Source organism: Oenanthe melanoleuca, chromosome 2 (genome assembly GCF_029582105.1).
Source record: "Oenanthe melanoleuca isolate GR-GAL-2019-014 chromosome 2, OMel1.0, whole genome shotgun sequence".
Lineage (NCBI taxonomy): Eukaryota > Metazoa > Chordata > Aves > Passeriformes > Muscicapidae > Oenanthe > Oenanthe melanoleuca.
The window spans coordinates 20,366,710-20,394,039 of NC_079335.1; the positions used below are offsets into that span (position 1 = coordinate 20,366,710).

At 35.9% G+C, this 27,330-nt stretch overlaps 1 protein-coding gene across 1 annotated transcript in view; it reads left to right on the plus strand.

Moving 5' to 3' along the window:
• The window catches only part of UBR5 (ubiquitin protein ligase E3 component n-recognin 5), a 67,423-nt gene that overhangs the window by 12,050 nt on the left and 28,043 nt on the right, over positions 1-27,330 (plus strand). The window contains exons 7-21 of the mRNA XM_056485765.1: positions 1,214-1,363; positions 3,359-3,552; positions 7,851-7,967; positions 8,047-8,157; positions 8,884-9,038; positions 10,938-11,055; positions 11,855-12,039; positions 12,803-12,912; positions 14,498-14,610; positions 21,142-21,285; positions 21,383-21,494; positions 21,701-21,855; positions 22,649-22,846; positions 23,966-24,176; positions 24,820-24,864. Of these exons, the coding sequence (XP_056341740.1) occupies positions 1,214-1,363; positions 3,359-3,552; positions 7,851-7,967; positions 8,047-8,157; positions 8,884-9,038; positions 10,938-11,055; positions 11,855-12,039; positions 12,803-12,912; positions 14,498-14,610; positions 21,142-21,285; positions 21,383-21,494; positions 21,701-21,855; positions 22,649-22,846; positions 23,966-24,176; positions 24,820-24,864 (2,118 nt within the window). The remainder of the gene's footprint in view (positions 1-1,213; positions 1,364-3,358; positions 3,553-7,850; positions 7,968-8,046; positions 8,158-8,883; positions 9,039-10,937; positions 11,056-11,854; positions 12,040-12,802; positions 12,913-14,497; positions 14,611-21,141; positions 21,286-21,382; positions 21,495-21,700; positions 21,856-22,648; positions 22,847-23,965; positions 24,177-24,819; positions 24,865-27,330) is intronic.

The following is a 27,330-nucleotide window of genomic DNA, read 5'->3' on the forward strand; positions in this document are numbered from 1 at the left end:
GGGCTAGTGAAATGTAATTTGGGGAGCCTGATTTTTATTTATTTATTTATTTATTTATTTATTTATTTATTTATTTAAGTCAGATTTGCTTGAAGGTTTGGAAAGGGCAGAACTATTTCCTTTGGCAGCAAGCAGTAGGGACTGGTCAGCTTTGCAGCATGTGGTGAAGCTCCACTTTTGGGGCTCTGATTACTCTGTTAAGTCAGTCTGAAGATTCATTCCCACCTTTCTTCTATACCCAGTGAACTTCTGTTTCAAGCCAGGTGAATGCACTAGAAATCCCCCCTTGTCCCAAGGAGGTGCCTGCCACAGGGATAAAGGAGGGAAGTAGGACTGCTCTTTAGAGTTGTCTTGACAGTCCATATTGCTGGCCTTCAGTAAGTCACATGAATTTCCAGTAGCCTCTTTTGTGTGTGGATAGAAACTTTAGTTTAGTTAATGGAAGGAGATTGTTTTGCATTTTAATGATGATCATTAGTTCAGGGAAACTCAAGTTTTCCAACATAGAAGCTAGGGCAGTCACAGTATTTAATTTAAGTTCAACTCAACGTTTTGGTTTGGTTGGATCTTTGTTTTTTAACTGCAGTGTATTAAAACATTGTGCTTTTTCCTGGTAACCATTGTTGTTGTTGTTCATATAGCTACCATTTAAAGCTTTGTACTGAGAGCTACAGGTTGCTGGCTTGTGAATTAAATGAGTACATCATTCTCTGAAATAAACATTCTGTGGAGAAACGTGCAGTCTTTGGCATCAAAGACGTGGCTGAGTGAAGGCCACCTTTCTCCTTCAGCTCTGTCCTCCTTCATTTAGGTCATCTTGGGAGCTCTGCATCACGTGCATGATGTGTGTGCACATGTGTGTATATGTCTCTATCTTATTTTATTGCTTTGTTCTTTCAAGTGACAGTCAAAATTTTGAATTTTTGGGATACAGAACAATATGTTTTGGGAAAGTCTCGTTTGGGAAATGTGGTTAGGTATGTGACAGAGCAGTTCCTGCAGGGAAGCTGGTTTTGTTCACTAGTTCACCAAGCTTGATTGTAAATGTGGTTGCATAGGAGGCACATGAGTTTGCACTGGTGAATCTGAAGAGCAGAAATTCAATTAATAGATAGGAATTTTTTTTGCTTTGATATTTGTTTAGTTGATGGTCTCTCTAGCTGATGTTTTAAGTAGCTGATTATTCACTTAAGACCCTTGTCTCCTCTTATAGAGGATCTTATGTCTCTTCTGGATGCTGACATACATTCTGCTCACCCAAGTGTCATTATTGATGCTGATGCTATGTTTTCAGAAGATATTAGTTACTTTGGTTATCCATCCTTTCGGCGCTCATCACTTTCCAGGCTAGGCTCATCCAGAGGTAATTTTGCACCTTTTTTCTTTGTAATAAGTAGTTTGCTGTGGAAAAAGCTAGTGATAGTACACACTGGTGGTTTAGATGCTGATTTAATGTGAAAGTAGACTGTGATACGTTGTCAAATATAGAGTAGACAAGTAGACTGCTCTCATCAAAATTATTAATGAATTCTGACTATTAGCAGGTAAGTTCTGCAAGAACGTTGGTAGTCATGTATTTTAAATATAATTGTTGATCATTGGTGTTGCAAAGTGTTATAAAATTATTGCATGTTAAGTTTATTTTAAACTGTAGTGTATATACCTACTAATACATAGATTGCATTACAAATATATAATTTGGCTCAAAAATTAGTAATAATCGATGACATGCAGCATTCTTAATACTTTCCTTTTTTTTTTTTTTTTTTTTTCCTTCTTTTTCTTTCTTTCTTTTGGCTTGCTCTTTGTACACTATTCTTCACATTTCCTTAGTTGTTCCATGACAGAAGTTACCTTTATGGAATGAGAAACTTTAGATAATAAGGAGGGAGAAAAAAAATCTAAATTTTACTTTTTTGAAGCATTTTTATAGTTGGATAAGGAGAACTATTGGCAGGTGATAAAAAAAGCTCCTTGAGCAGTGTTAGGGCATTTTTTCTTTTAAGCGCTATACTCTTGAAAGATTTATAACAGGCCATGCAGCAATTTCCTATCCTTTTGAGGCTGTTGCCACAAATATCTAGAGTATTTCCAAACTGTTAATCTAACCTCTGGTGTGATTGTTTATTTAGTACAATTTTGTTGCCTTTCATGAACATATTTTAGTATATTAATTGCTGAACATGTAAGTTCTTGTTACAAAATTACTACTCAGGGGTCAGTGTGATATTTGCTAGAAAGTTAAGTACAGTACTTATATGAAATACATCTGTAAGACAGGCTGTTGTGTTTGGCTTATGTAAAAACTTTCCCATTTGCCCAGTACAGCAAAAGCCCCAAGACTTTTCCATTGAAAAACTGTGATATAATAATGCAGTCACCTTGTATATGTAATTCCAGTTCATTTTTGTGAGCATAAGTGAGGTACTTGGTAGGTTAAATGCATTTATGTGCATGTGCGAATATTCAGCATCTGACATAAGTCCTAAATTCCTCCTTTTTTTTTCCTTTTCTAAGGTTATTCTGTATAAGAAGTTATTCTATGTAAAACGTTACCACGAATTTTATAGTCCTTATTTTCCATGCATAGTTGACTCATGGAAAGTTAGTTTGATTGCCTGATTAAAAAAATTTTTCTGCATGAGCGAACTGTAGAGAACTGGCTTTAGACAGTTTAGGCCAGTTGGAGGGGGAAGCATTTTGGTAAGGAACATTTTCCTGTGAGGATTCTTTTAAAAACTTGCCTGACTCTTTAAAAGTTTTCATTTGATCTACTCAAAGCAGATACACATTAATTTGTTAAATCCAGTCCTACAGAATATTGCTTAAACAAAGGGGGCTGGATTATCAAACATGTATGAGAGCTTTTTTTAATGCTTGCTTTCTTTAAGCTTTTCAAATTATTGTTTTTCTGGGAAAGTTGCTATGAAACTCTCTAATAAATACTCTTTTTTGGTTTGCATAGAGCTGTCTGACAGACTGTATAGACTTAAGATTCATTTATTGTTATAACTACATTGATAGAGCTACAGAACTGCATACTGTATTAGAAAAGTTAAAATAGAAATGTTAAATGTATTTGGCCTCTTATAATGTAAGTGAAATTTCTCTAGCATTTTTTCATAGTGCACAAAACTGTAAGCCTTTATTTCTAGCTTATCTTATGTTTAACAATTCTAAAGTACATATTCTTGAAAGAGTTAATATATTGAATGTTGCATGTCAGGACTATATTTTTAATTTGTGTGAGTAGATTAACTGCTGTTAGTTGCATCCTGAAGGGTCTTTACTAGAGAGTGGCTTACTTTTATCCCACTGGTGTGACCCAATTGCATACCAGTTCTCCTTCTTCCCTTAGAGAGAGACTCTGAGCTGTTGCGTGAACGTGAGTCCGTTTTACGTTTGCGTGAACGAAGGTGGCTCGATGGAGCCTCATTTGATAATGAGAGAGGCTCAACAAGTAAGGAAGGGGAACCAAACCTGGACAAGAAGAATACACCTGTTCAAAGTCCTGTTTCTTTAGGAGAAGACTTGCAGTGGTGGCCAGATAAGGTACGGAATCTTTTTAATCTTATTATTTGCATGCTGTGCAATAGATCTGTTTTTGGTTTTTTTTTCTGAATAAATACCGTGAGTTGCCTTTTTGACTATTGTATCTTCATTTTGTGAGATAATAAAGCATATCCCTTACTATGCACTTAGTTAAATTGCACATAATTAATGACACTCTTATAGCTGCACTTCTTACTAATGTTTTAATTTTCTTCTTCATTTTCATGATACTGCTGTAGATCATAAGGTTTGGGTTTTTCTTTTTCTTTTATTTACTTGGGTGGTCAAAGCATTTAATTGGCAGTAGGAAACTAATGAAACAATCTAAACTATGCTTCATCAAGGAAACGTTTTTTGATAAGCATTATTATTCCTAGAGATACTTTTAGTTTGAGTGGATTGGGCTTTTATACTACAGTGGTAAAAATTTGCATTTATTTGCAATGTGTTTTGAGTTGATCCTTCAAAATCCTTTTGGCTTTGATCAGCTGCTTTTCTTTGTAATCTTAATTCCATTTTCAAGGCAAGAAGTAATTATTGCAGGAGATAAAAGTAGTAGAAACACCACCTGTGTGTTGGTAATGGAGTATCTGTGGTCATTGTCTCTATGGATTACATACATGTTTTGGGAGATGAGTTTTTAAAAACCCCAGTAAAATAAAACCCAAACCAATCAATCAAATCAAAAAGCTTCCTAAAAATGGAAGTAATCATCTGTGTTTAGTAGGCCAAATTTTATTGACTTGGTCTAGTGTTCCCATTGCAGTCTGTCCATGGTATCTGTGAAATTGCTTTTTTGATCGGTCACACTTTCTTTTTCTGTGTCTGTGTTCATTTCAGACTAAACCTAGATAGAAAGCTTGAAAACAGAGGTGAATAAAGAGGCTTATTTCTGCTAACAGCAGCATGACTTTAGATGCTATTATCTTCTTTTAGGCATTCAAACTTAGAAATTGGGAGACCTGAAAAGAATGTTTGTCTGGTAGTTGCTCTCTACCAGATCTTTCATGTCTAAAGTGTTTTTCTTTGTTTGTTTTGGGTTTGTTGTTGTTTTTGTTTTTTGTTTTTTTCCCTCATCTAGTAACATTGAACTTCTCTGTCCATGAAAGTTGGCAGCTTTTGTCCCCCTAGCTTAGAATGAGAAAATGTAGCTTGGATAGAGAGACCTTTCAGGAATTTAACACCAAAGAATAAATGTAGTTTTGATTTGGGATGCTGACTCATCATCTGTGTTTTGATAACATTACTGTGGCCATTATTGCTGGTGTGGGGTTTTTTGTGTGTTTTGCTGTGATATCTAACTATATACCTGTGCAACTTATATATACTGAATTGCTTCCCACGTACCTGTTTGCATATGCACTCATATAAACCCCAGCTTCTGGGCTTCCAGTTAAATGAAGGTGTTTTACTGGAAAGGCCTTCCTTTCTTATTCAAAAGTAATTAAACTTTCTATCATTTCCTCCAGCTGAACATTCATAAGAAATGGTTCTGTGTCTTTCCTGCTATAAATCCAGTATGAATTTTTGTTGGTAGTATTTTCCAACAGAAATTCTTCAAGGTGAAAATCCTGAGGGTGATGGTTTAGCAGAGAGGTCAGTTCAGATGTTTCTTCTATTTTGGAAGATAGGAAAGAACTCTCGAAAGGTTAATGGAAAAGACAGTAAGCCAGGGGGCAAGTTAAAGCACACAAGAAACCACAAGAAAAGAACCAGTAATAATTGCAAGTATTTTTCCTTCATTTTTCATTATTTTGACCTTTAGCATTTGGGACAGAACTCTGTAGAAGGCTGTGATGAGGATGGTTAACTTTTGTACGTGGGAGGTGAAGTACCAATCTGAGAGGCATGGGTGAAACTTTTGGAAAACTGATGGTGTTCCCAAATGCATCAGTTTCACCGACAATCTGAGGCTGATGGTGTATAGACATGTTGCTCAGGTGCTGAGTTTTCACCACCAAATAAATGTCATCAACTGCTCAGTGATCCAAATCAATGAGTGCATTCTTCTGATATTTCAAATCTTGTTACATTGTAGTGCTGTCAGTCTACACTTGCACTGTATCATTGTGCCATATGTATCTGTGTGTATCTGTGGTGTAGTAATGGCAAGTATGAATGGTTTTTCCCTGCTTGACTCTAATTTAGGTGCAAACCAAACCTTTGGTTTTTTCAAGTAGATATGTTCTGCACAGCTGTTGAGATACTAAGATTTTGTCAGTAGTCTGCATCATCTTCAAGTGTGTTAATTTCTCTGGTCTGCAGTCAGAATTTGTAGTTGAATACGAGTCTCAGGTTTACAAAAACAGAGCTGTTGTGTTGTTTGTGCATCTTTGGGCAGTTGGTTGAATTGCCCTCTGGAGGTGAATGTAGTGTTGATCCTGAAGCACTTAGGTCACAACTGCTAATATTTTGATGGAAGGGAGAGAAAAAGTTTGATTGGCAGGTCTCTCTAATATTCAGCTTTTGGTACAAAACTGTTTGTTTTTAAAAGATATGTTAGCAAGATGAAAAGTCAAAATGAGAGTGTCTTGGAGCAAAAATTAATTGCTTTCCATACTCAACTCTGAGGCATTAGGCAGCTAACTTCTGAAGATTCATCTATGCTAATAAAGTAGAGATGCATCTCATTAGACTACAGCAGGTTCTGATGACAGTTCTTTCTCAGAATGTGCAATGTTTATGCCATGGCATGTATTAATAATCATGACGTGGATTAGTATTTGTGTTACTTCTGTGCTGTGTGGGTAGATGCCCTCCAGAACAAAATAGTTCTCTAATGATTTAACTAATTCTAGAGACTCTTAATCAGGGGTATAAAAGAGAATTGCTTGTGATTGCTCCTCTCCTTTCCTCCTGCTGCTTTTCACTTTCCCAAAATACTGGTGAGCAGTTGGTAAGCTCTGTACTGAATGAATCCTGTGTCACTCAAGGACACACCTTTTGGAATGCACACTTCTGGGCATGAAAACAGTAAAAAAATAGTGTAAATCCAGACTTATGAAACTAAAAAATGTTTCCACTTTTGGACTTCTATGGCAAAAAGTTCCTTAATTTAAAGGATAGATAAATGTACTGGATAGTGGGAGTTTTTAAATGGCTGACTGAGTTCAGATTCCCCTCAGATGGCTGAAGTACATAAACATGGTGTATTGTAATCTGGGAGTCAGTTAAAGATACTGATCTGGGAGAAGACTGTGTACTACTCTTTCTCATGTACTTCTCTTTCAGATCTATAGCTGTGAAAGACAGCATTTGTTTTTATACTATTTAAGTTGTGTTGTTTTGTTTTGTTTTTTTTCATTTTTTGCAAAGCTGAGAATGGAAGAAAAAATTGAATTGTTATAACATTTTGGCCTATAGCTGAACTTGCTGAGGAGCAATGAAACATTACAAATGTTTCTCAGTAAACAGAATTTAATGTTTTGTGAAATCACTCAAATTCTCTGTAGTTTGAGATCCATTTCAATGCAAGGAGGAACAGGAATTTGGAAAAGTGAGGTTGTAGCATTGCATAGTTGCAGCAACACTGATAAAAAACCCAATCAAAGAGGGAGGAAATCAGACCTATGAGGTCGGTGTAGGAGCAGGATGAAGCAAATGGACAGAGTGATGCTATGTAAGTAGATACCAGATGAGTTTTGATAAAATCTTAAAAGGAGAAAGGGGCAAGAGGAATAACCAATAATTAGAAACTTCTCCAGTATGTCAGGTTATAATGATGCACTGTTGAGACAGCATACTGATTTTTGTAAAACTTGATGTTGTTTGCAGTTAGTTACTTTCAGAAGTGAAAGATAATTGTTTTAACTGATGAAACAGTGAATTTGATAATTGATTTCTTGTGTAGCTTGGAAGATATCTTCCCGACTATACTTAGTAATGGAATAGTGGAATTATCTTGCTTTTTCGTTAATTTCAAACAGCCAGAATTTCAAGCAGAAACCTTTTTTTCAATAGCACAAGTCAGGAGATCTCATCTTAAATTTTATGTTGTGTTCTTAAAACATTGTGTAAGCTCTTAATATACTGTCCAAGTTAATTGCCATGTATATGCTATTGCTAAAGTTCAGGGAAGTATCTTTCTTTCTTCCCTCACTTCATTAGAAAAAATGATGTTTTGGGAGGGGGGAATGCTGATCTTGAGACAATTTGGATATATTTTTATTTTCAGGTTAAACATTTATAGGTGCTCTGAAAAAAACAATTCCAAGTTCATTTTTTTTTTTGCATTTACATGCTTTTATAGATGCATTTATAATATCATTGTCTTAGACTTTGTTTTTCTGTGTTTGTAGGATGGAACAAAGTTTATTTCCATAGGAGCTCTATATTCTGAGCTCGTGGCTGTTAGCAGTAAAGGAGAACTCTATCAGTGGAAATGGAGTGAATCAGAGCCTTACAGAAATGCACAGGTAGTGTATAGCTTTAAATATTCCCCTTCAGAATTATTTATATGCTTTGAATATCTGAAATACTTTTTTGTTTCTAAAGAATCCTTCGCTACATCATCCACGAGCCATGTTCTTGGGGTTAGCCAATGAAAAGATTGTGCTCCTTTCTGCAAATAGTATTAGAGCAACTGTTGCCACGGAAAATAACAAGGTATGAAATGCTTGCTGCTTGCTGTATTTGACAAAGCTGGTTTTTTTTTCAATTGCTTACAGTATATATAGAGAAGTTGTTTCTTCAGCTTCATCTACACTAGAAAGTATTTAATTCTTTTGCTCCTGCCTTTCTTTTTCTCCCCATCTGGTGTTTTGTAGAAATGCAAAAAGTTTTTAAAAAAGATATCTATCAGATTTAGAGCAGAAACAGTGGAAAGATACCTGGTTTACCTGATTATCTGAAACACTCCACTTTTTGGTGTTTCAGTAGGAACTGACTCTGGATTGAGAATAGTGAAGCTTGTTAATGTTCTGTAGAGGTTTAGTAGAAAACTAAGGACATTGAAGGTTCCAGTGATGCAAAGTAAGTTGGCTAAATATGCTTTTCAGCCCAGTTAGAGTGAACTGGAAACTGATTTGGTAAAGACACCAACATATCCATATACTTTATGACGTATTTCTTCTTTTTTTTTTCCCCCCAGCCTTTTTTGTTAAGGTTTAGAGCTGGAAATAGAGGGAAAAACAATTCTAAAAAGCTCTCTTTTGGGGAAAGAAAAGATGGCAGGGGATAAATTTCCAAAGGGTATAATTGTTTTTTTGTTTTGTGATGCATTTTTTTTCACCTTACAAAACCAGTAAATATTTCATTAAAATGCAACTGATGTGCAACGTTTTCTTTTATTTCTCTCTACCTTTTCTGTTCCTTTCTTTCCTTCTCCCTTAGGTTGCTACATGGGTAGATGAAACTTTGAGTTCTGTAGCCTCTAAATTAGAGCACACTGCACAGACATACTCAGAGCTTCAGGGAGAACGGATTGTTTCTTTACATTGTTGTGCTCTTTACACATGTGCTCAACTAGAGAACAACTTGTATTGGTGGTAAGTAAAAATACTGTGTTTGTGTACAACAGAGTGGATGCTCTGGATGTCTTCATATCTCTGGCTCTGAGAAGTGTTGCAAAACTACTGAGCCACCATTGCTCTTAGTTTGGTAAATTTGCACTTGATCTTAGGTTCCCTTTATAAAATACATTTATTCTTTTTTTAAATGCCTAAAGCTTTTGGATCCAGTTATAATATCTTTAACAGAATAAGGTCATTCTTTCAGGAGTATGTGTAAATGCTTTACCGTTCAGATGTATCAGGTCTACACAGGATCAGAGAATAATCTTCTCTATGCCTTTTAGGTCTTTTTCAGATTATAAATATGAAACAAATTTACCCACATATGAGGTCAATGTTCCTCTCTCTGACTCTGTTAGCAGATTTGGTCTGTTAGTTTGTAGTCTAAATCTTAAAGAAGGGGGAAATAACATCAAATGCTCCCTCTGGAATTTGTTGTTTAAATACAACCCTTTCAAGCATAAAATATGAAATATTAGTTAAAATAATTTAACTAACAACTTCATGATTAAGAAGCCTATGCAGCAAAAACCCAAACAAAACAAAGCAAAAACAAACCCTCAAGAACAATACTTTCAAAAGGGCTCTGAAATTAGTTTCTAATTTAAGTGAATTCATTGAGTAATACTAATGCATTGTCAGCATGCATTATTTTTCAGTGTGTCAGGAGTCATTGCATTATGTATCATGCCTAAAGTTCAAGTGGCTTTGAGGCATGGATGAGTTAAATACTTGATGATGAGCTGGAAATCAGAGCATTGAAAATTGATTGTATGAAACAGCTTTCTCATTAAATTCTGTTAACTCTGAAAAATACTTAGGTAGACTTGTAGCTAGACTTGTAAAATTCTGGTTCTTGGCTCTTTCGTTATATCATGGATGACATGGCACACTTCATTACTCTTTATATAGAAACTGCTAAGCCATAGCATTGGAGATTCTATTAGAACCTCCCATATTTACTGGATTAATCTGTGCAAAATACCAAAATACTTTTTAGCATTTACATGTAGTCTTTGGAAGCAATTTATGATTTAACATGTCTTTTTCTGGTTAAATGTCAGCCATGGCCATTTTATATTACCAGAGTGATGCAGACAGAAGCTTCTGTAACTATTGATACCCTTAGTTACAGTGATCTATAGTACATGAGACAGGATTTCAGTTTCCAGTGTTTCACAGGACTGATGCTTTTCATGTTTTACTTAACATGAAGGAGCTTCTTGAATCAAAGCTTCCAACTGTATAAGCCAGTTACTAAAACATGAAGTATCAAAATAATAAGCATGCTTAATTGTGTATATTCAGGCATGATTTTCAACTGAATTGAGTGGATCCAATTACAAAATAAGTGGGTTTTTTTCCGCCTTTTGCAGTGGAAGTCTGTTGTAAGAGTCCCAGACTCCTTCAGCCATGTATACAAAGAAAAAGTCAGGCTGTTAGAATTTAGAAACAAAAATCACATTCCCCAGAGTTTGCAAATTCTGGAAATTATCATTAGTCGTGGGAAAGATGTCCTCAAGTACAAGAGAGGCAGCCTGGATCTTGAAAGCTGTGACTGGACTATGCCACTTGTGACAGAGGTTTTGCAGCACTTCAGACTGGAAAGAAAGCCATTTGGCAGAGAAATAAGTCGTGTGCTCTGCCTCTTCCTCTTCCTCTGTATAAACTGGGGTAGTGGAGATGAATTTGGGGAGTGGGGGTACCAATGGAAAAAGATGACATTTCTGCAGTGCTTTGAGATTTTGGAGAAGGTGGCGCACACACTTGAATGTTTGCTCATGATTACATTAAGTGGAATGAAGAAACCGTTCATATTTCTGAACAAAGCTTTTCTTTCACAGCCTTTCTAACATAACATGCATTTTTCCACAGGGGTGTAGTTCCTTTCAGCCAAAGGAAGAAAATGCTAGAAAAGGCCAGAGCAAAAAATAAAAAACCGAAGTCTAGTGCTGGTATCTCTTCTATGCCAAACATAACTGTTGGAACCCAGGCAAGTACAGCTGTCACCAGTGGCACTTTTACCATGCTATATGATGAGCTTGCAGCTTGCTCTTAAAAAAACACAACAGAATTAATTAGCACAAAAAGTTACGCACAAAACTGATAGCAATAATGTGAAATTAAAATTATATGGCTGTAAATGACTGTGTCCTGTTAGTATTGTTGCTGTTCTACAAATATGACTGTTGCTGCACAGAAGAACAAGCTGTACTCATACAAAGTACTTCTGTTTTAACTTGTCTCCTGATTCTGTATTTTGAGAGAAAGTAAGTATAGAAATGCAATTCCTGATAGAGCAGATAGCTTTGTAAATGATTAGGTATTTAAATGCCTGCAGTATTAATGTCTGGGTTTGATTTATTTATGCAGTGTGATAGACCTTTGTTTTGAAGCCTTTACCAAAAAGGCTAAGAACTGGTACAGGGGATTTTTTTTTTGATTAGTACTAGAACTAATAAGAGACAAAGCAGCTCTTTCCCAGGAGCACGTTTCTTTTGATTCCAAAGCCATTCTAATTTTGACACTGTGATGAGTCTCTGTTCATGGATTAATTGTTCCTTTTGTGGTTGAGCATTTAAATATTATACATTAAGCAATTTCACTGCTAAAGCTGTTGCTTTCAGCTGTGAATTGCACAACAGCTTCTTTTCTGTACATAATGCTGACTTTTCACCCGATTCCATAAATTTTCTATTTTGACTACTACATACACCACCAAGAAAATAAAGCATATGACTTCCCTCAGTAGAATTCATTTTTCTCATAGAAATAAATATTTCTACCTGTAGGTGTGTTTAAGAAATAACCCCCTCTATCATGCTGGAGCAGTTGCTTTTTCAATCAGTGCTGGAATTCCTAAAGTTGGTGTGCTAATGGAATCTGTTTGGAACATGAATGACAGCTGTCGATTTCAGCTTCGGTCCCCTGAGAGCTTGAAAAACATGGAGAAAGCCAGCAAAACTACTGAGGCAAAGTAAGTGTGGAGAACATGTGCACGTACACACAGATTGTTTATGTGATACTCTCTTGAACTGAGGAGTAAGAATGGAAAAGGAATGCCAGATTTTTATAATTTTGAGAGTTTTGCCGCCTTTATAGGGTACTAGGTTTCTTGTAAACTTGACTAGGTGTACAGAAGTGTGCACTGCAGGAAAGGTATCTCACTTGTGTGAAAGTACTATGTACATGTGAAATGCAGGAGGAGTATTAAATAAAGGCTTATCTATAGGGTTTCATAAAGTTTCCAAGATTTTATATTTTAGTAACTGAAAATGGAACCAGCTGTTTCCTGGCTCTTCATGAGATTAAGCAGATCTGTTTCATAGTTTGAAAAAAAAAAATTAGGTTGACAGTTGGCATTTAAACGATTCTTAAAACAGGTTTAAGAAATTTCAAGTAAAGCTTGAAAATGTTTAGCAGTTCTGGAATTTCAGGTTAGTGTATAAAGCTGATAATTCTTTCTTTCCTCAAATGAAGCTTATCATGTTTGTTTCTGTAGTAGTGTATTTATGCTCAGTTAATATTAAAAAGCTAATCCTTGATTAAGCAGCATTACACCATCCCCAACCTCAAGATTAATGGCCGTGTCAGTTAGGATGGTCGTTTGCAAGTGTGGAGTTACTTCTTTAAAGTATTATTAAAAGAACAGTGCTGGGATACAGTGGTGCTTTATCCATTGTCACAGAAAAGATTTCACTTTTTTCTTTCTTCATTCTAAGTGCTAACTTTTATTCTAGACCTGAAAGCAAACAGGAGCCAGTGAAAACTGAGATGGGTCCTCCACCATCCCCAGCTTCCACTTGTAGTGATGCATCTTCAATAGCAAGCAGTGCATCAATGCCATATAGTAAGTAACATGTAGCTCAGAGTAAACTTAAATAATTATGTAGATAAGAAGTTTCCATAGAAGGCAGTTCTGTGGTGATTCTGTACTAATTACTAATTTCAGAATCCTTTGGTCTTTCAGTCTATACTCAGTATAGATAAAGGCTTTTGTAAGAGACTTTGAATAATCTGAATTGTCAGCATTAAATAAATGTGTAAGCAGTGACTATGCAAGCGTAACAGTTCTCAGAATCAAAAGTATTTTTCAGGAGGTGATCAAGAGGCAATTCTGAAGATAAATTTATTTTTAATTGCAATGTGATAATGAGTTTCTTTGCAGCCCACAAGTTGAACTTGTATTGGAAAACTTCTTTAAAGATTAAGCTGCTGTTGAAAAGCTTGCCTTGTAGTTGAAAATCAATGCAGAAAGCAGTAGTTTGTGTCCATTACAGAAAATGTCTAAAACAAGACATTCTTTACTAACATACAGAAACAGTCAGGGAAGTTTCATTGCACAAATTGTTCTTAAAAACCTGAATGGCTACATCCAAATTTGTATAACTGGATTCCTTAAGCATTTTTTTCTCTCAATTTAAACACATAAATTTATAGCATGTAATTACAATGCCATAATTTGAAGAAATCTTCTTTACAGCTTTTTTTTCTAATTGCTCACAAACTGCAGTTTTAAGAAGCATTGACCTAATGACTCAAATGGCCCCATGCAGGGACTGAGAATCTCATCTGCTCAGATCTGCAGTTTTACTAAGTCTTTTAGTATTGATTTCTTTTGCAGTTCATTCAACTGTAATTTTCCACTGACTACAACTTAGCTTGGGCTTTTGAACTAGTGTTTGAAGTTAACTGTGCAATTAGATTAGAAGTTCTCTGCTTGTTACTTTAAATGTGTTGATAGTATTAATTACACTATATACTCAGCTTGGAAGATTGAAGGTTCTTGTCAGTGTTAATTTAGCCATGTTATGAATTTAGATTTGATTATGAGTGTACTACTGTTACTGTTCAGATGAGGTCTGCAGTGAATCTAACTGTATTGCAATTGCCATTAGCCCATATAGCTGTTTTCTGCCTCATTTGCTGTTCTTCTAGAAGTTTACCAAGTAATCCACACATGGTAGCAAGCAGACTTGTTGTAAGGCTGATATAAGGTACTGTATCAGAGCTGACTGAGTAGTCTCACAGCCTTTTTACTTGCAGCATTACTTACAGCATGGGTATATAAGTCCTGCCAAAAGAGAACTTGCTCCTTGTATTTTAATTTTTTGTATTCCAGTTACTATAATGTTTTAAATTTAAAAAATATTGTATTCTAATTTTTTTTTCTTAAATATATTTAAAAATTGCTTTGCTTATCATATAGGCTTTATTAGTTCCAAATCCATAGAAAAACATGGAAGTGATGTGATATACTTGTTAGGTAGCTCTGACTCTTAAAGTTGTGTTCTTGTTAACCTCTTGTTAATTTCTACATTTGACTGCTGATAATCTTTTGGGGGGAAAGGTTTGGTGTTTACTGAACATTGCATTTTGATGCTTTGATCGAGTATGTCAAGTCTTTCTTTTTGGCAATAACTTTTGTGTCTCAGAGCGACGACGATCTACTCCTGCCCCGAAGGAGGAGGAGAAAGTGAATGAAGAACAGTGGTCTCTGAGGGAAGTTGTGTTTGTGGAAGATGTTAAGAATGTTCCTGTTGGAAAGGTGTGTCTAAAATCTAAAATACACTGTTTTGGGGGAGGGGGAAAGAAAGGTTTTTCTTTTATATAAGCTAACTGTTTTTAAAAATCATACTTTTGGGGATGCTTAAGAGTGTTTCTGATGAGTATGACTTTAGCTGTGTTTATATTTGTCTATAACATAATAATAATTGAGCGGGTGTGTTGTGAGTAAAATGTGATAAATCTTGAACCACCGTATTAAGAAAAGCAGATGTGATTTTATCCAAAATATTACTTTGTTGTCTTGAGCAATAACTCCCACATGTCCAATGAGATTGTGAAGGGTTCTGCCTCTTGTGACTGACTTTTACATACACACAGGTAGAATATTTGGGTGAATCTCATACTCTGGCAACTAAAGAACATAAACATTTTTGTTAGAAATTACACATTTCATTAATATGATTATACAGTTATTTGATTTGTTACTCCAGAAAATCTCTTTGTTTATTCCTTGTAATGTTTTCATTTTTTCTCTAATAAACCTTTGCTCTGACTCAAGAGCCATGGGGAGGAAAATACTCCCTTTTCTCTTTTGGCACTGTTTTGTGATGTTAGGAGGGATTAGGTCCTCTAGACTGTTCTCTGGTGTGTTTTTCGAGAATAACAGCAATGAGAAAACCAGTAAGATTTTCCTCAAAAGGAAAAGATTGGGTTGCTTTCTACTTGATTCATGGAAGATTTTAAAAAAATGTTATTGGAAGAGGATCAATAACTGTCCAACAAAAGGCAGGTGAAGTTAGGAGTTATTTTACTTGCATCCCTAGTGGATTTACTTGTGTGGCAGTGTATGATTTGCTTTCAGCAGTATCTTTGAAAGGAGCAGGCTCACAGTGAATTTTAATTATCAAGTCTAGGTCATTTCTGCAGAAGGGAATATGGGGCAACTTAGTTCATTGTAATACTTCAATTTCTGTAAATAAGATTTTGAGATCTAGTTCAAGTTGCTGAAACCATTGTTTTCCTCTGATACCACCTTTGGGAAAGTCCCTCTTCTACTTATCTGTGCTTCTTTTAGATCCTAAGATTTTCAGTACAGAGGCTGGTCTACTGTTTCTGTATACAGTTTCAAAGGTGTCTGTCAAGAACTACTATAATAAATATAAAAGAGCTTGAATTTTTATATTTATATATTCAGTGGAGTGCTAAAATCATAAGTGGCATGTCTTCTTAACAGAATTACTGATGCTGAGTCTATTCTATATACATCAGTCATTTATGGCAAAAATGCTTGTTTTTCTTCATAAAGCTTGCTGTTCTTTTCCAGTGATATGTACTGCCATTCATGTTTCTCCTTTTAATGTTTGTAATACTTTATCCTTAGAGCTTAGGTAGAATCCAGCAGACAAAATCTTAACTATTTTTTGCCTGGTGGTGTCCAGATTAAAGTCAGAAATGCAGTTTATTACAAAGCAATAAACAAGTTTAAGCCTTGCTATATGTTCTGTTTGCAATTTGAATCAGTTGTGTGATTGTATGAAGAAAAACCAGAGGCACCTTAGTCTGCAGAACAGTTACCCTTGGCAGATTTCTCCTACAGATTCCAGAGTAATGTTGTTCATTCTGGAACAGCATTGTTTGTAATTGAGATTGTTGTGAGCTGAATTAAGCATAAAGAGGATCTGAATTATGAATAATCTGACTATTGTATCCATAAGTACTTTTTCAATGTTTGTGTACAGAGGTTCAGACTGAAAAAAACATGATTAGGACTTCATGAGTTAAGAAGTTCTACTACCCTTTTATAGTTCACCCAAATATGCATTAATCTGACCTTCCATGATCTTCTGTTTACTGACTGACAGTCTGAAAAGTCACATATTTGATGTATTATTATGGGTGGCTTCAGTGGCATGAGCATCTTGCATGAGCATATAAATTCCAGTGTAACCTGGGAACATGCTAGCCTTGGTATTTCAGAAAATTGGAAAGACTTTGAAACTTCTTTGAGTTTTAAGAACTTGATGTTAAAACGTGTGGTGTCAATGGAGCAATACTTAGCTTCTCTCAAAGAGATGTCATCCAGTAAAATACGTGGGCATATGAATATGTGCATGTGAATGCCTGGGCATCTTTGAGAAGTACACATTGGTAATTTGGTGGATATTTTTTGAGCACAATATGAAATTAATTGCACTAAACTAATTGATTTCTGAGGCCAAAAGTCTTGCTTTATGTAATGATTCAGATTTGAAGGTGTAAGAGCAATAAAGCAATTATTTTTGTACTTTTACCTACAAGAGCACCTGGAAGTTTGAACGTTTATATTCTTTAAAATAAAATTGATAAGATGTGGTAGTCAGGAGCTTCCATCAAAATGTTTGCCACCTTTTAAAATTATTTATATAATTCCTTGTTTTACACAAAAAGAAAAATTTTCACTTAGTCTTCAGGTGGTAGAATTTAGAGGTTGGAAAGGAAGGGGTTCAGATTTACTGATGAGCAACCTGTGTTCCTGAAATGGTTTTGTTTCTAGAAATTTTATGTCCCCCTGCTTTTGGATGTATGCAGCAGCTTCATGATGTCTGTAAAAAATGTTTGTTTAAAATCCTTCCATGACCCCTGCTGTGTTCTGTAGAATGGTGGCAGATAGAAGGTGTTGACTTCTAAAGTGCCCTTGTCTCTTTGGGCACTTTGTTGGTAATGTAACAGCTCTCTTGAGTGTTAAGATCCAAGATGTCTGTGATCATTCTGATACCAGTAGATCATGCAGCACTGCTTCGTTAGTGTGGATTTCATGTGATGTCAAAGCAGTGAATGACCACAGAGTGTGATGAGAGTGCAAAGGTCTTACACTGAGGTGGTCTTGAAAGAGATTAAGAATGCATGTCTGCTAGATACACTCTTGTAGTTAGTCATCTCCTTGCTCCTTGGAATTTATTGCCTTCCAATCTCATTTCAATTTAAATCATTCATGGCTTGGAACAAAAATAAGCCTTTATTCCTCCAAGTCCGTCACTAGATGGAAGAGGTAATCATTCCAGGATTATTTACCTACTGGAAGACTGATGAAATGAAATAGCCTGGCACTTGTCCCATCTCTTGTCTGCGTTGGTGAGAAGTCTGATGGAGTGTTCTTTATTGTTGTTGAGAAAGGAACGGCTGAAATAAGCCTTTGTTACTGCTCACTGGTATCAGAGGGATAAAAGTTTTTTTCTGTTGATCCCATACACTTTGGGATATCCTACTTAACCACATTAGCACCTGGATCTCTTCTTCAGAAGTGGCTTGAATGGTGTCTGAAACCACTGCTAGAACAGAGGGATGGGGAACCTGGGTTGGAGCTGCTTTTTTCTTCTTTGGCAGCTGCGGTTCGTTTTGGTCTGAGGCTTTCCATTGGCAGTGTCCAAGGCCTCTCAAAACTCCTTCTGCTCATCAAAGTTATCCTCAACCAGGTGAGAATCCTGTGTATTACCAGTTTTGCAGTTCTTAGGCACAGAAAACCTACCAGCTCATAGGAATTTTATAAAACGAAAATTTGGATTGAGTTGTTTGTTCTTACTTTGTAGTGCATTATTTCAGTCAGCCACTTGAACTTGGTTTTTTTCCTTTGATACCTGTCTGAGATTGAAGCCTTCCAATGAGAAGGATAAATTGAAAGAGCACCAACTGGATCTTACCCTAGAAGAGTTGCCCACTCCCTGTTAGCAATCTGTTTGTAATCTTTCAGAGTTGAGTATTTTTTAAAAATTGTGTCAGTATTTCTTTGAAGGTGTTCATTCTACCTTTGGCATAGAGATAGAAGCCTTTTCTGTGATGTTAAAATTTTTTCCATTCCAAAAGGAAGATTGTATAAGAAGTAAAAAATTATTTTCCTTGGTCTTCTGCTGTTCTGTTTTGAGGAAGAATGTGGTGATTCTGGAGAGGGAAAGATTCCGTGATTTCCAGTGGCATTCTGGTGTTAGGGGCTGTGGAAGTGAGTTGATAGTAGGGATAAAGGAGTTAACAACTGTGTTCATCTTTTAGTTTCTCAAATATTTTTTTTATTCCATTAAAAAGACCAGGTGTTGTTATCTTGTAGTTGAAAATGCACCAAAAAGGTATTCTGCTTTTCAGAAAAAATTCTTTAATTTTCCATTTTGTTGCTTGCTTTTTTCATTCAATTCATTCTCTTAATTAAGTCCTTAGTTAGGCATATATTGTATATGTAGTTATGTAAAATGCTTGTTTCTAATTGCTAAAACTTTTGCATTAGCAGTATCATCACTACATTAGTTGCGTAAGCTAAAGCATTTCAGTCCTTTTAAGTTTTTGCATTTTATTTTTGTAATGAGTTTTTTAATTACCTCAGACTTATATAAATTCAATTAAAGAGAAATGTTTATGTTGCATATTTATCTTGCTCGGTGCTGGCTCATTATGCCACATCTTTGCTTTAGAGCTTTCTGTGTACAGTTACTATGGAAAGCTTCACTCAAGCTTGTTGCTCACTACATCAGGGGTAGTTTTATTTTCTTTCTGTATAGCAACCAACAGCTGTAGTAGTAACTTTAGCTAAAGAACTGATTTTAGTTTGAAGAGGTGATTTTCTTCTTAGCAAAATCTTAATAAGCATATTTTCCGGTTTTTAAAGATACGTAATTTTCCTCAAGATTGGGAAAGCAAAATAATTTGTCATGTGGATATGCCATAGGAGTTGCAGCACTTAAAACCTGTCATAATTTCTCTGAACACATCAAAAGTGATTTAAGTGAGAAATGATGTAGTTGATGACACTAAAAGCAGCCAGAAAGCAAGCAGTAAAAACATCTTAAATTATGGAGATGGGAAATGTTAAAGACTGGGGAACTGTACCTTTTCTTAACGTGTGCTTCCATGAGAAAGCAGCCCAAATTTATAAAGTCCTTGTAGCAACGTTTAGTCATTTAAGAAAAAAAATTCTACATTTTGGACTAGAAGCTCTGATTGAACCACTGGCTTGCGATTACAGGCTTATAAATTAGTCTGATTATCTTAGAAACATCTGAATGTATATGGGATAAACTTCTTTTACTAAATCAGTTTTTGTCTAGAGAGTTGTCTTGCCAATCTCAGTAGAAATCTTATCTTTGCATAGTGCAGATGATGGCTAATGTTTGTGAATCCTTTGACTAGGTCTGAATTTTGAAATTTTTAAGTAGTATTCTTACGGCTATCAGTGATGTTCTACACTAGAATTTATAGTTCTGCTTCTAGAGTGAAGTTTCAGCATGTAGGGAGCAACTGCTGTAACTCTATCCACAGTAATTTTTGTTCCAAAAATAATTTGCTATTGCTTTAAGGTTTGCCAATATATCATTTTCTCTAGTGTGCTTGGTAGGTTGCACTTAGCTATAGAAATTGGGAGAATATATGGAAGTGTCTGGATTTTTTTTTACATACAGTATCTTGAAAATTTAACATGTTTTTTATTGTTGGAGACCTTTTTTAAAAAGTTGGTTACATCTAGACCTTTGTTAAGTACTTTCTGCATAGAAACTGTTGAGAAATTAGGGCTTATTGAAGACTTATGCTTGCTTATGTCTAGTTTTGATGAAGACTGAGAGCATACAGAGTTCTTGTTTATGCTCATAATTAAAACATTGACTGTTCTTTCCCCACCCCCTTCTGCCATAGCTTTGTTTTCATTTTGAGAAAACTGTGGTCTCAGCTGGAAATTCCAAGGGCCTTGCTGTTTGGTGATAGCACAAGAAGTTCCTGTATCAAGGAAGCCTGTTTTGACAGTTCTGATTAGATATGCATGGCAGCAACTCTTTAGAGAGGCTTGCAGTCTTAGAAATTCCTGTGTCAGTGTAGGGTTGAATAGCTTCTGTTTCCTTGGGGAGCCAGAGAAGGGCAGGCAAACACACACACATGAAGAACAGCTGGATATACTTGTCTGTATCCTTCTGTCCTAAGAGACTGAGTCACTGAGTGTGCAGAACGGGTTGTAGACCCATAAACTAACAGGTTTTTTTTCCACTGTGTACAGTCCTGTTGAAGAAAGAGTACTAAAAATTTTCAGGTGTGGCCAAAAACACATATCTTGTAGTATAAGTGCGAATGGGCACTTAAAGAAGGAGACTCAGTGTAGACTTTGTTGTTGTTGAATTGTTGGCTAATGTTTGGAATCCATTGCTACAAGAATAGTGCTTTTTTTCTGAAAGTAATTGCACAAATTAATCAGAGAAATGTCTATCCAGGCTATTAAACATGAAGTTGTCCCACTGTTTCCAGGAGCTGGAAGCTGGAAAGAGATCAGGAGAGTACCAGTAGGAGCTTCTCTAGTCAGTTGATGTTGGCTCCTGTTGGATGTAGGATGTTGAAGTGGAGGGACCTTTGATATGATTCAGGATGTTTATGAAGTCATTAGGAAATCCAAGTTTCTCAAATTTCATTAATTTTAGCAAAATGACAAGCCTAATGACCAAGAGCTATATAATTTTATCACTGGATATTGTAAATTTTTTTCTCTCCCTCAACAAGGTGTGGTTAATTTTGAAGCAAATCAGATTCTGTTCAGCCTTTTGGTAAAACTAATGTGTTCTGCCTGTAGGTGCTAAAAGTGGATGGTGCGTACGTTGCTGTGAAATTTCCAGGCACCTCCAATAATGCAAACTGTCAGAGCAGTTCTAATTCTGATCCTGATCCTTCTTCTCTCCTCCAAGACTGTAGACTGCTAAGAATAGATGAACTGCAGGTATGTGTTTGCGAAACGTGGAAGAAACAATCGGTGTTTTGAAGTGTCAGCCCTATGTGGGCTTAATAGCAGCTTAAAATTTCACATCTGTTTTCAGGTTGTAAAAACTGGTGGAACTCCAAAAGTTCCTGACTGTTTTCAAAGAACACCCAAAAAGCTGTGTATTCCTGAAAAAACAGAGATCCTAGCTGTAAATGTAGATTCAAAAGGTAAGTAGGACTTTTACCCTGTGAGTCCAAATCTGTTGGTTCCTTTATTACCTGTCCAAATGAGGAACACCTGCTTTCAAAATGACATAAACAGGTGCTTCCATTGATATTAATAATTTCTCGAAAGCACTTTAGTTAGGAGTTTTTTGACTGGATGCCATCTATAAAACACATTCACTTTTTTTCTTCTTGTTCCTTTTTTGAAGGAGTGCATGCTGTTCTGAAAACTGGGAACTGGGTTCGATACTGCATATTTGACCTTGCCACAGGAAAGGCTGAACAGGAAAATAATTTCCCTACCAGCAGCATTGCATTCCTGGGTCAGAATGAGAGAAGTGTTGCTATTTTTACAGCTGGACAGGTTTGTGGTTTTGTGTCTCAATCATTTAACCTCATTGCACTTCACTTCTGCCATCTTTGAATGAGATAGTACAGCCTTCTGAAAGACTTTTCCAAAATCTGGCAAAGAAATGGTTTTTCAAACAGGTTATGAAAAACTTGCTGCTGCGTTTAATATTTTGATGGCACAAGGGGAATAGCAATCAGCTTATCTAAGCACATCTTAATTAAACTCTACCTTGAATGTAAAAAAAGGGGGGGAAAAGGTGACAGAATGGTTCTTAGATTAGTATCAACTTGTTATCTAGCTGCATTTTGGAATGTGATCTAGCTATATTTTGGAACTGGAACAGATATAAATCCTCTCTTGAGAATAAATGGAAATACTAACAAAAAAATATTAATCTGTATTTGACTGAAAATACAGATTCACTAAAAATGATTGAGGTTTTGTGCAACTCTTCCACAAATATGCTATACTTTGTTTAGGATAATTTCAATATATTCAACTTGACTTGCAGCATGTAAGTAAGCTAAAAGTATAGGTACTATTTATTTCACTGGTAGTGTTAATTAATGTCATGAGGAAGATACTTTATTAGTATTTATTATGTTAAGCACATTTCAGGCATTTGCAAAAGGGACTCTCCCATCCTACATTGCACCACTTGTAATTATAGGAGTCAGTGTCTTAAATGAGAATCTTGGGTAAACTGTTGTACTCGTTGGCAGTCAAGCAGAACTGAACCTTTTGGGAAAGATAATATTTGTAAATTGTGGAGACTTAATAATGAAACTTTTTTTTCCAAATGTAGGAATCACCTATTATTCTTAGAGATGGAAATGGTACAATCTATCCAATGGCAAAAGATTGTATGGGTGGGATACGAGACCCTGACTGGCTTGATCTTCCACCTATTAGTAGTCTTGGAATGGGTGTTCATTCCTTAACAAATCTTCCTGCTAACTCGACCATCAAAAAGAAAGCTGCTATTATCATTATGGCTGTTGAGGTAAAGTATTTTCTCTGCTACCAAATTATGTGCTTTTTTTTCTCTTGCTTTTATAAAGTTGCGCTTAAAGCAGCTTAATGTTTAGATACTGGTTTGTATTTTCACTATTTAAAAGAGCCTAATTTCAGCTGAAGATTCTCTTAAAAACATGAAAACACCAGCAAATTTGCCAAGTAAAGTGAGAGACCATTTTTGAGGGGTGCATGATTTCTATATCAGGCTTTTAATTAATAAGGGGTTTTTAGCCATTGATTTTGAAATGGTTACCTTTTTATATCTACTAACACTGTGCAATTTCATTTGTCTCATGAGTGCACAATTTTTCTTAGAGATCCAGCAACTTCTTTTCCTTGGATCCATGAGAATGAGATACATATGTTTTTTATTTATTTATTTGGAGAATGCACTAGGAAACTAGGAGAGAAAAAAAGTGGAGGTTTTTTTGGGTTTTTTCACTTGAATCACCTGTAGAGTTCTGTCCTCATCAGTGATGTTTATGAGTAGCTCTGCGGTGAATTTATGACATACTTGTAAAATCTTGTCAGTAATTTGTTAGCCCTGCTGTGTGTTCTGCTGCCACCCGGAGGTACTGTGTACCTGTTAGACTGAGATTGATTTCACAGTGAAGTAGTATTCCATCATTATGGAAAAACTGATTGTATATGGGGTAAACCTCCCAGATCTTCAGCTTCTAATCATTAATGTCTCAGCACATGAATCACTTATTTAAAAAGAACTGGGCTAGAATTCGTTCATGTAGATCCTTAGGCTTTTTCAGTTGTATCACTTTTCCCACATTACATGGAGCTATGAAATGGAAGTAATCTATCTTAAGAATCCAACTTTGAAGCCAAAGGAATGCTTTTGTGAGCCTAATGGCTTCTGCTGCTCTGTTCCTTTTGCTTGTCTGTGCCTGAATGCACACAACTCTGTTTTTAACAGTGCTATAGTTGAGATAATGCATATTCTGAACAGCTTCTGCACTAACTTCCAGCCAGTGTTGGAGATGAAGACCTTCCTATTAATTTCAAAATTAGAAGAAAATTAGAAGTGTGTATGGAGCTTATGTGTACCTTTTGTGCTTTGTATTTCTAAAATACCCTGCTCTTTTGAGTACAGAAACAAACATTGATGCAGCACATTCTTCGATGTGACTATGAGGCTTGCAGACAATACCTGATGAATCTTGAACAAGCAGTTGTCTTGGATCAGAATCCACAAGTGCTGCAGACGTTCCTTGGCCACAGATGTGATGGAAACCGTAATATTCTGCATGCTTGTGTGTCTGTATGCTTTCCAACCAGCAACAAGGAAACAAAAGAGGAAGAGGGTGAGCTCAACAATATAATGAAAATAATTTGAAAATAATCTTTTCATGCATTTTCAAGAAAATATGAAGTAAAGGCTGCATCTTTCATATATGGGTGTATTAAAATTTAGCACCTGAAATATGCCCTGGCCTTTCAAATGTGCTGAGACAACATTTTTATTCTCATAAAGTATTATGAGAATTTTATAAGAATTCAATAGTTAAGAGCACTAAGTTGTTTTTATTGATAGTAAAAACTTTTGACATTCACATGTTAATTTTAGAAGAAAAAAGTATTTTTCTGCTTTTGTATCACTAGTATGCTCTTTCACTACTTTTTTATATCAGTAGTAAAATTTATGAGAAATGGTATTTCATAATTTTGAAGTGTTCTAGTGTATGTTAATACTTTCAATTAGAAATGCTACTTGTCATTGATATGTATTAAGAAATGTGGAAAAATGACCTATTAATGCCAGTTACTGACACCATTTTAGAATGCCTGTTAAATACTGTTATGTAAAAAGCACGTTAACAGAACAAGGTTGCTAAGTCAAGCACTCAGAAATTAGGGAATGGCAGAATTAAGTTTACCCACGTGCTGTACACGGGTGTGCATTGTGAAATGGTCTTTAATTACACCGTCATACTATTTTTTCCACAGGACTACCTCATTCAGTGCACAAGATGGACGGTGCTCACCGAATGGGTAGCTATTCAATATTTCTTTTTATCCTCATCATTCAGTGTGTGGCCCCATTCCTTACTCTTGCACACCATACAAATCCTGCACTGAATAACAAATGAACTTCCTTGTGGGATTTTTGTATGGTGCTGTCATTGAATTTTAGTAATTTATAGACCTTAATTGTTCCTCATATCCCTATTTATAAAATGGGGGTGATGTGCAGCTTTCTCATCTCTTGGTTGGAGTTTTATTATAGCTTGAAGTTTTTCTGTGTTCAAAGATATTAACTAATTTTGAGCATTCTGTTTTAGAAGCCTAGGGCCTGATTTTGAGTAGGTGTTACTTCAGAACACTGAATTTTAGAACTGGATTAATTGTAGTTTAAATTGTGATGTGAATGTTAATTATTTCTGTGAGTCAGGCATCTTTTAGGTGCCCAGAAATGAGTAAAATGTATCACGATCATCTGTATCTCTGTTTCACAAAGTTCTGTGTGCTGATAGATGTGGCAGAAATAGGTTGCAGTTTTCCAAAGTGATGTTCAGTGGCATTAAGCACAACACCGTGTTTCCTCCTCCCCAAGCTGTTGCTGCCTTACTACTCCCCTCCCTACTGTTGCAGCAAGCAAGGCATAAACAGCCTGCTCTCTGTACAGCCCTTCATCTTCAGTGTGTCGTCCATCCTGTGCACTGATTGAGGCAGGGGTCTTGTTCCTGAGCGCAGGGCGGGTGGGGTGACAAAACAATCCAAAATAAAAAACCCAAACCCAAATAAAAGAACAAAACCTAACTGTGTAACTAAGGATTGTGTTACCATAAGCACGTAAGGAAGTTGAAATAAGGATGCATAGGCAAACTTTATCCGACTTTTCCTATGAGTGCTTGTCTTTGCAACCTTGACATTTTTTTTCAGTAAATTCATTTGGGTGTAATTTAACTTTCTGAAAAATGAAAACATGAACCTGACAGACTTGTAACACTCCTCTGCCTCTCTCTTTCTTCCTCATAAAACTTGTCCTTGAAGGAGATTCATATCTTTAGATTCAGGTCACATTTATCTTCCATTGTAACTTTTAGTGATGTATTAGGACAAGCTTATTTTCTGTTTATCAAATGGAGGGAGTAGTGACTTATGTTACTGTTTGTCAGTTAGATGGTTGTCTCTTAAACTTTAAAATAAGTTTGATTTAGAAGTAAAGGCTTCAATTCCAGGCATACAGATACGATGTTTCTTAACAATTTCAGAACGTAGTGCCACTTCCCAGCTAATACCTGCTTGAGATTCTTCACTCTTGTTCATACAGACTTTTTCTTAAGTGCCAGAAAGAAAATATTGAGAGCAGGGATAAGCCTTTTTTTTTTTTTTTTCTTTTTCTTTTCTCTCTGTGCCTAGTTTTACTATAGCTCCTGCAGTGTTGGATAAATGATAAATAAATTTCAGGAAAAGTGGCCTCAGACCTGCAAAACTGGGGGATGGCTGCTTATTTCTGTGAATTGATATTTCATTCTTGCCAATAGAAAGGATCTTGGGAAAAGCATGTCTAAAAGAAATGTCCAAAGCATGTGAAATCATTAAAAAGTTGTGATACTAAATTTCAGCTAACGTCACTGAATACATAAAAACTGAGGGTTTTTGCCTGGAGAGCTGGGACAGATACCATTAGACAATAGAACAGCAAATAAGCCATTAGAGCCAAAGCATTTACAATTTATGGTTCTCCAAAAACAAATGCTAGCTTTGTAGGTGGAGCAGTGGAAATTCAGTTACACATTACATTATCCAGAACTGGTAAAACCTCTGCTGCAGAGAATGGTTGTATTCCTTGAGAGATCACTCTCAAGAGCTGTGACCACTTGTGTGAGGGGTCCAGAAGTGATGGGTCATGAGTTATATGAGAGCTAGTGTGGGTCTGTGAAAAGAATACAGCACAAATACGATGGCAATTCATTTACTGCTATGAATCAACTTGTAGCTAGGGACACAAGAGTAGTATTCTCTCACTGCTAACTGTTTAATAGTTGTCTACTTTGGGTAGTAGATCTTTGTCTAAGCAGCCTGCACATGCTTGTGAATAAGCAAAAGCTAGGATCTCTTTTACTTAGGGTAGTGATGAGTAGAAGTATTTGAAGAATAAACTTACCATAACAGCTGATACACACTGTCAGGTTACCTTATTCTTTCCTTCTTTGCATGAGAGGTATTAATAGTATTTCCTGTGGAAAAAAAATAAAAGGAGGGAAAAAGAAGGGAACTGTCTAGGCATTTTTAATACTGTCACTAGTGAAAATAAGTGTGCAGAGAATGGTGACTCTCAGTTTGAAGAGCCTTTGAATGGAAAGTGAGCGCTAGCCCTCGCAACTTTGAGATGTGTCCTGAAAGAGCTATCAGAGTAATTATTCAGAAATATATACGTTCCATCTAGTTTGTATCAAAAACTGGTTTTTTTTTTAAACAGTATTCTGTATCTCACTTGGCAAAATTTGGTCT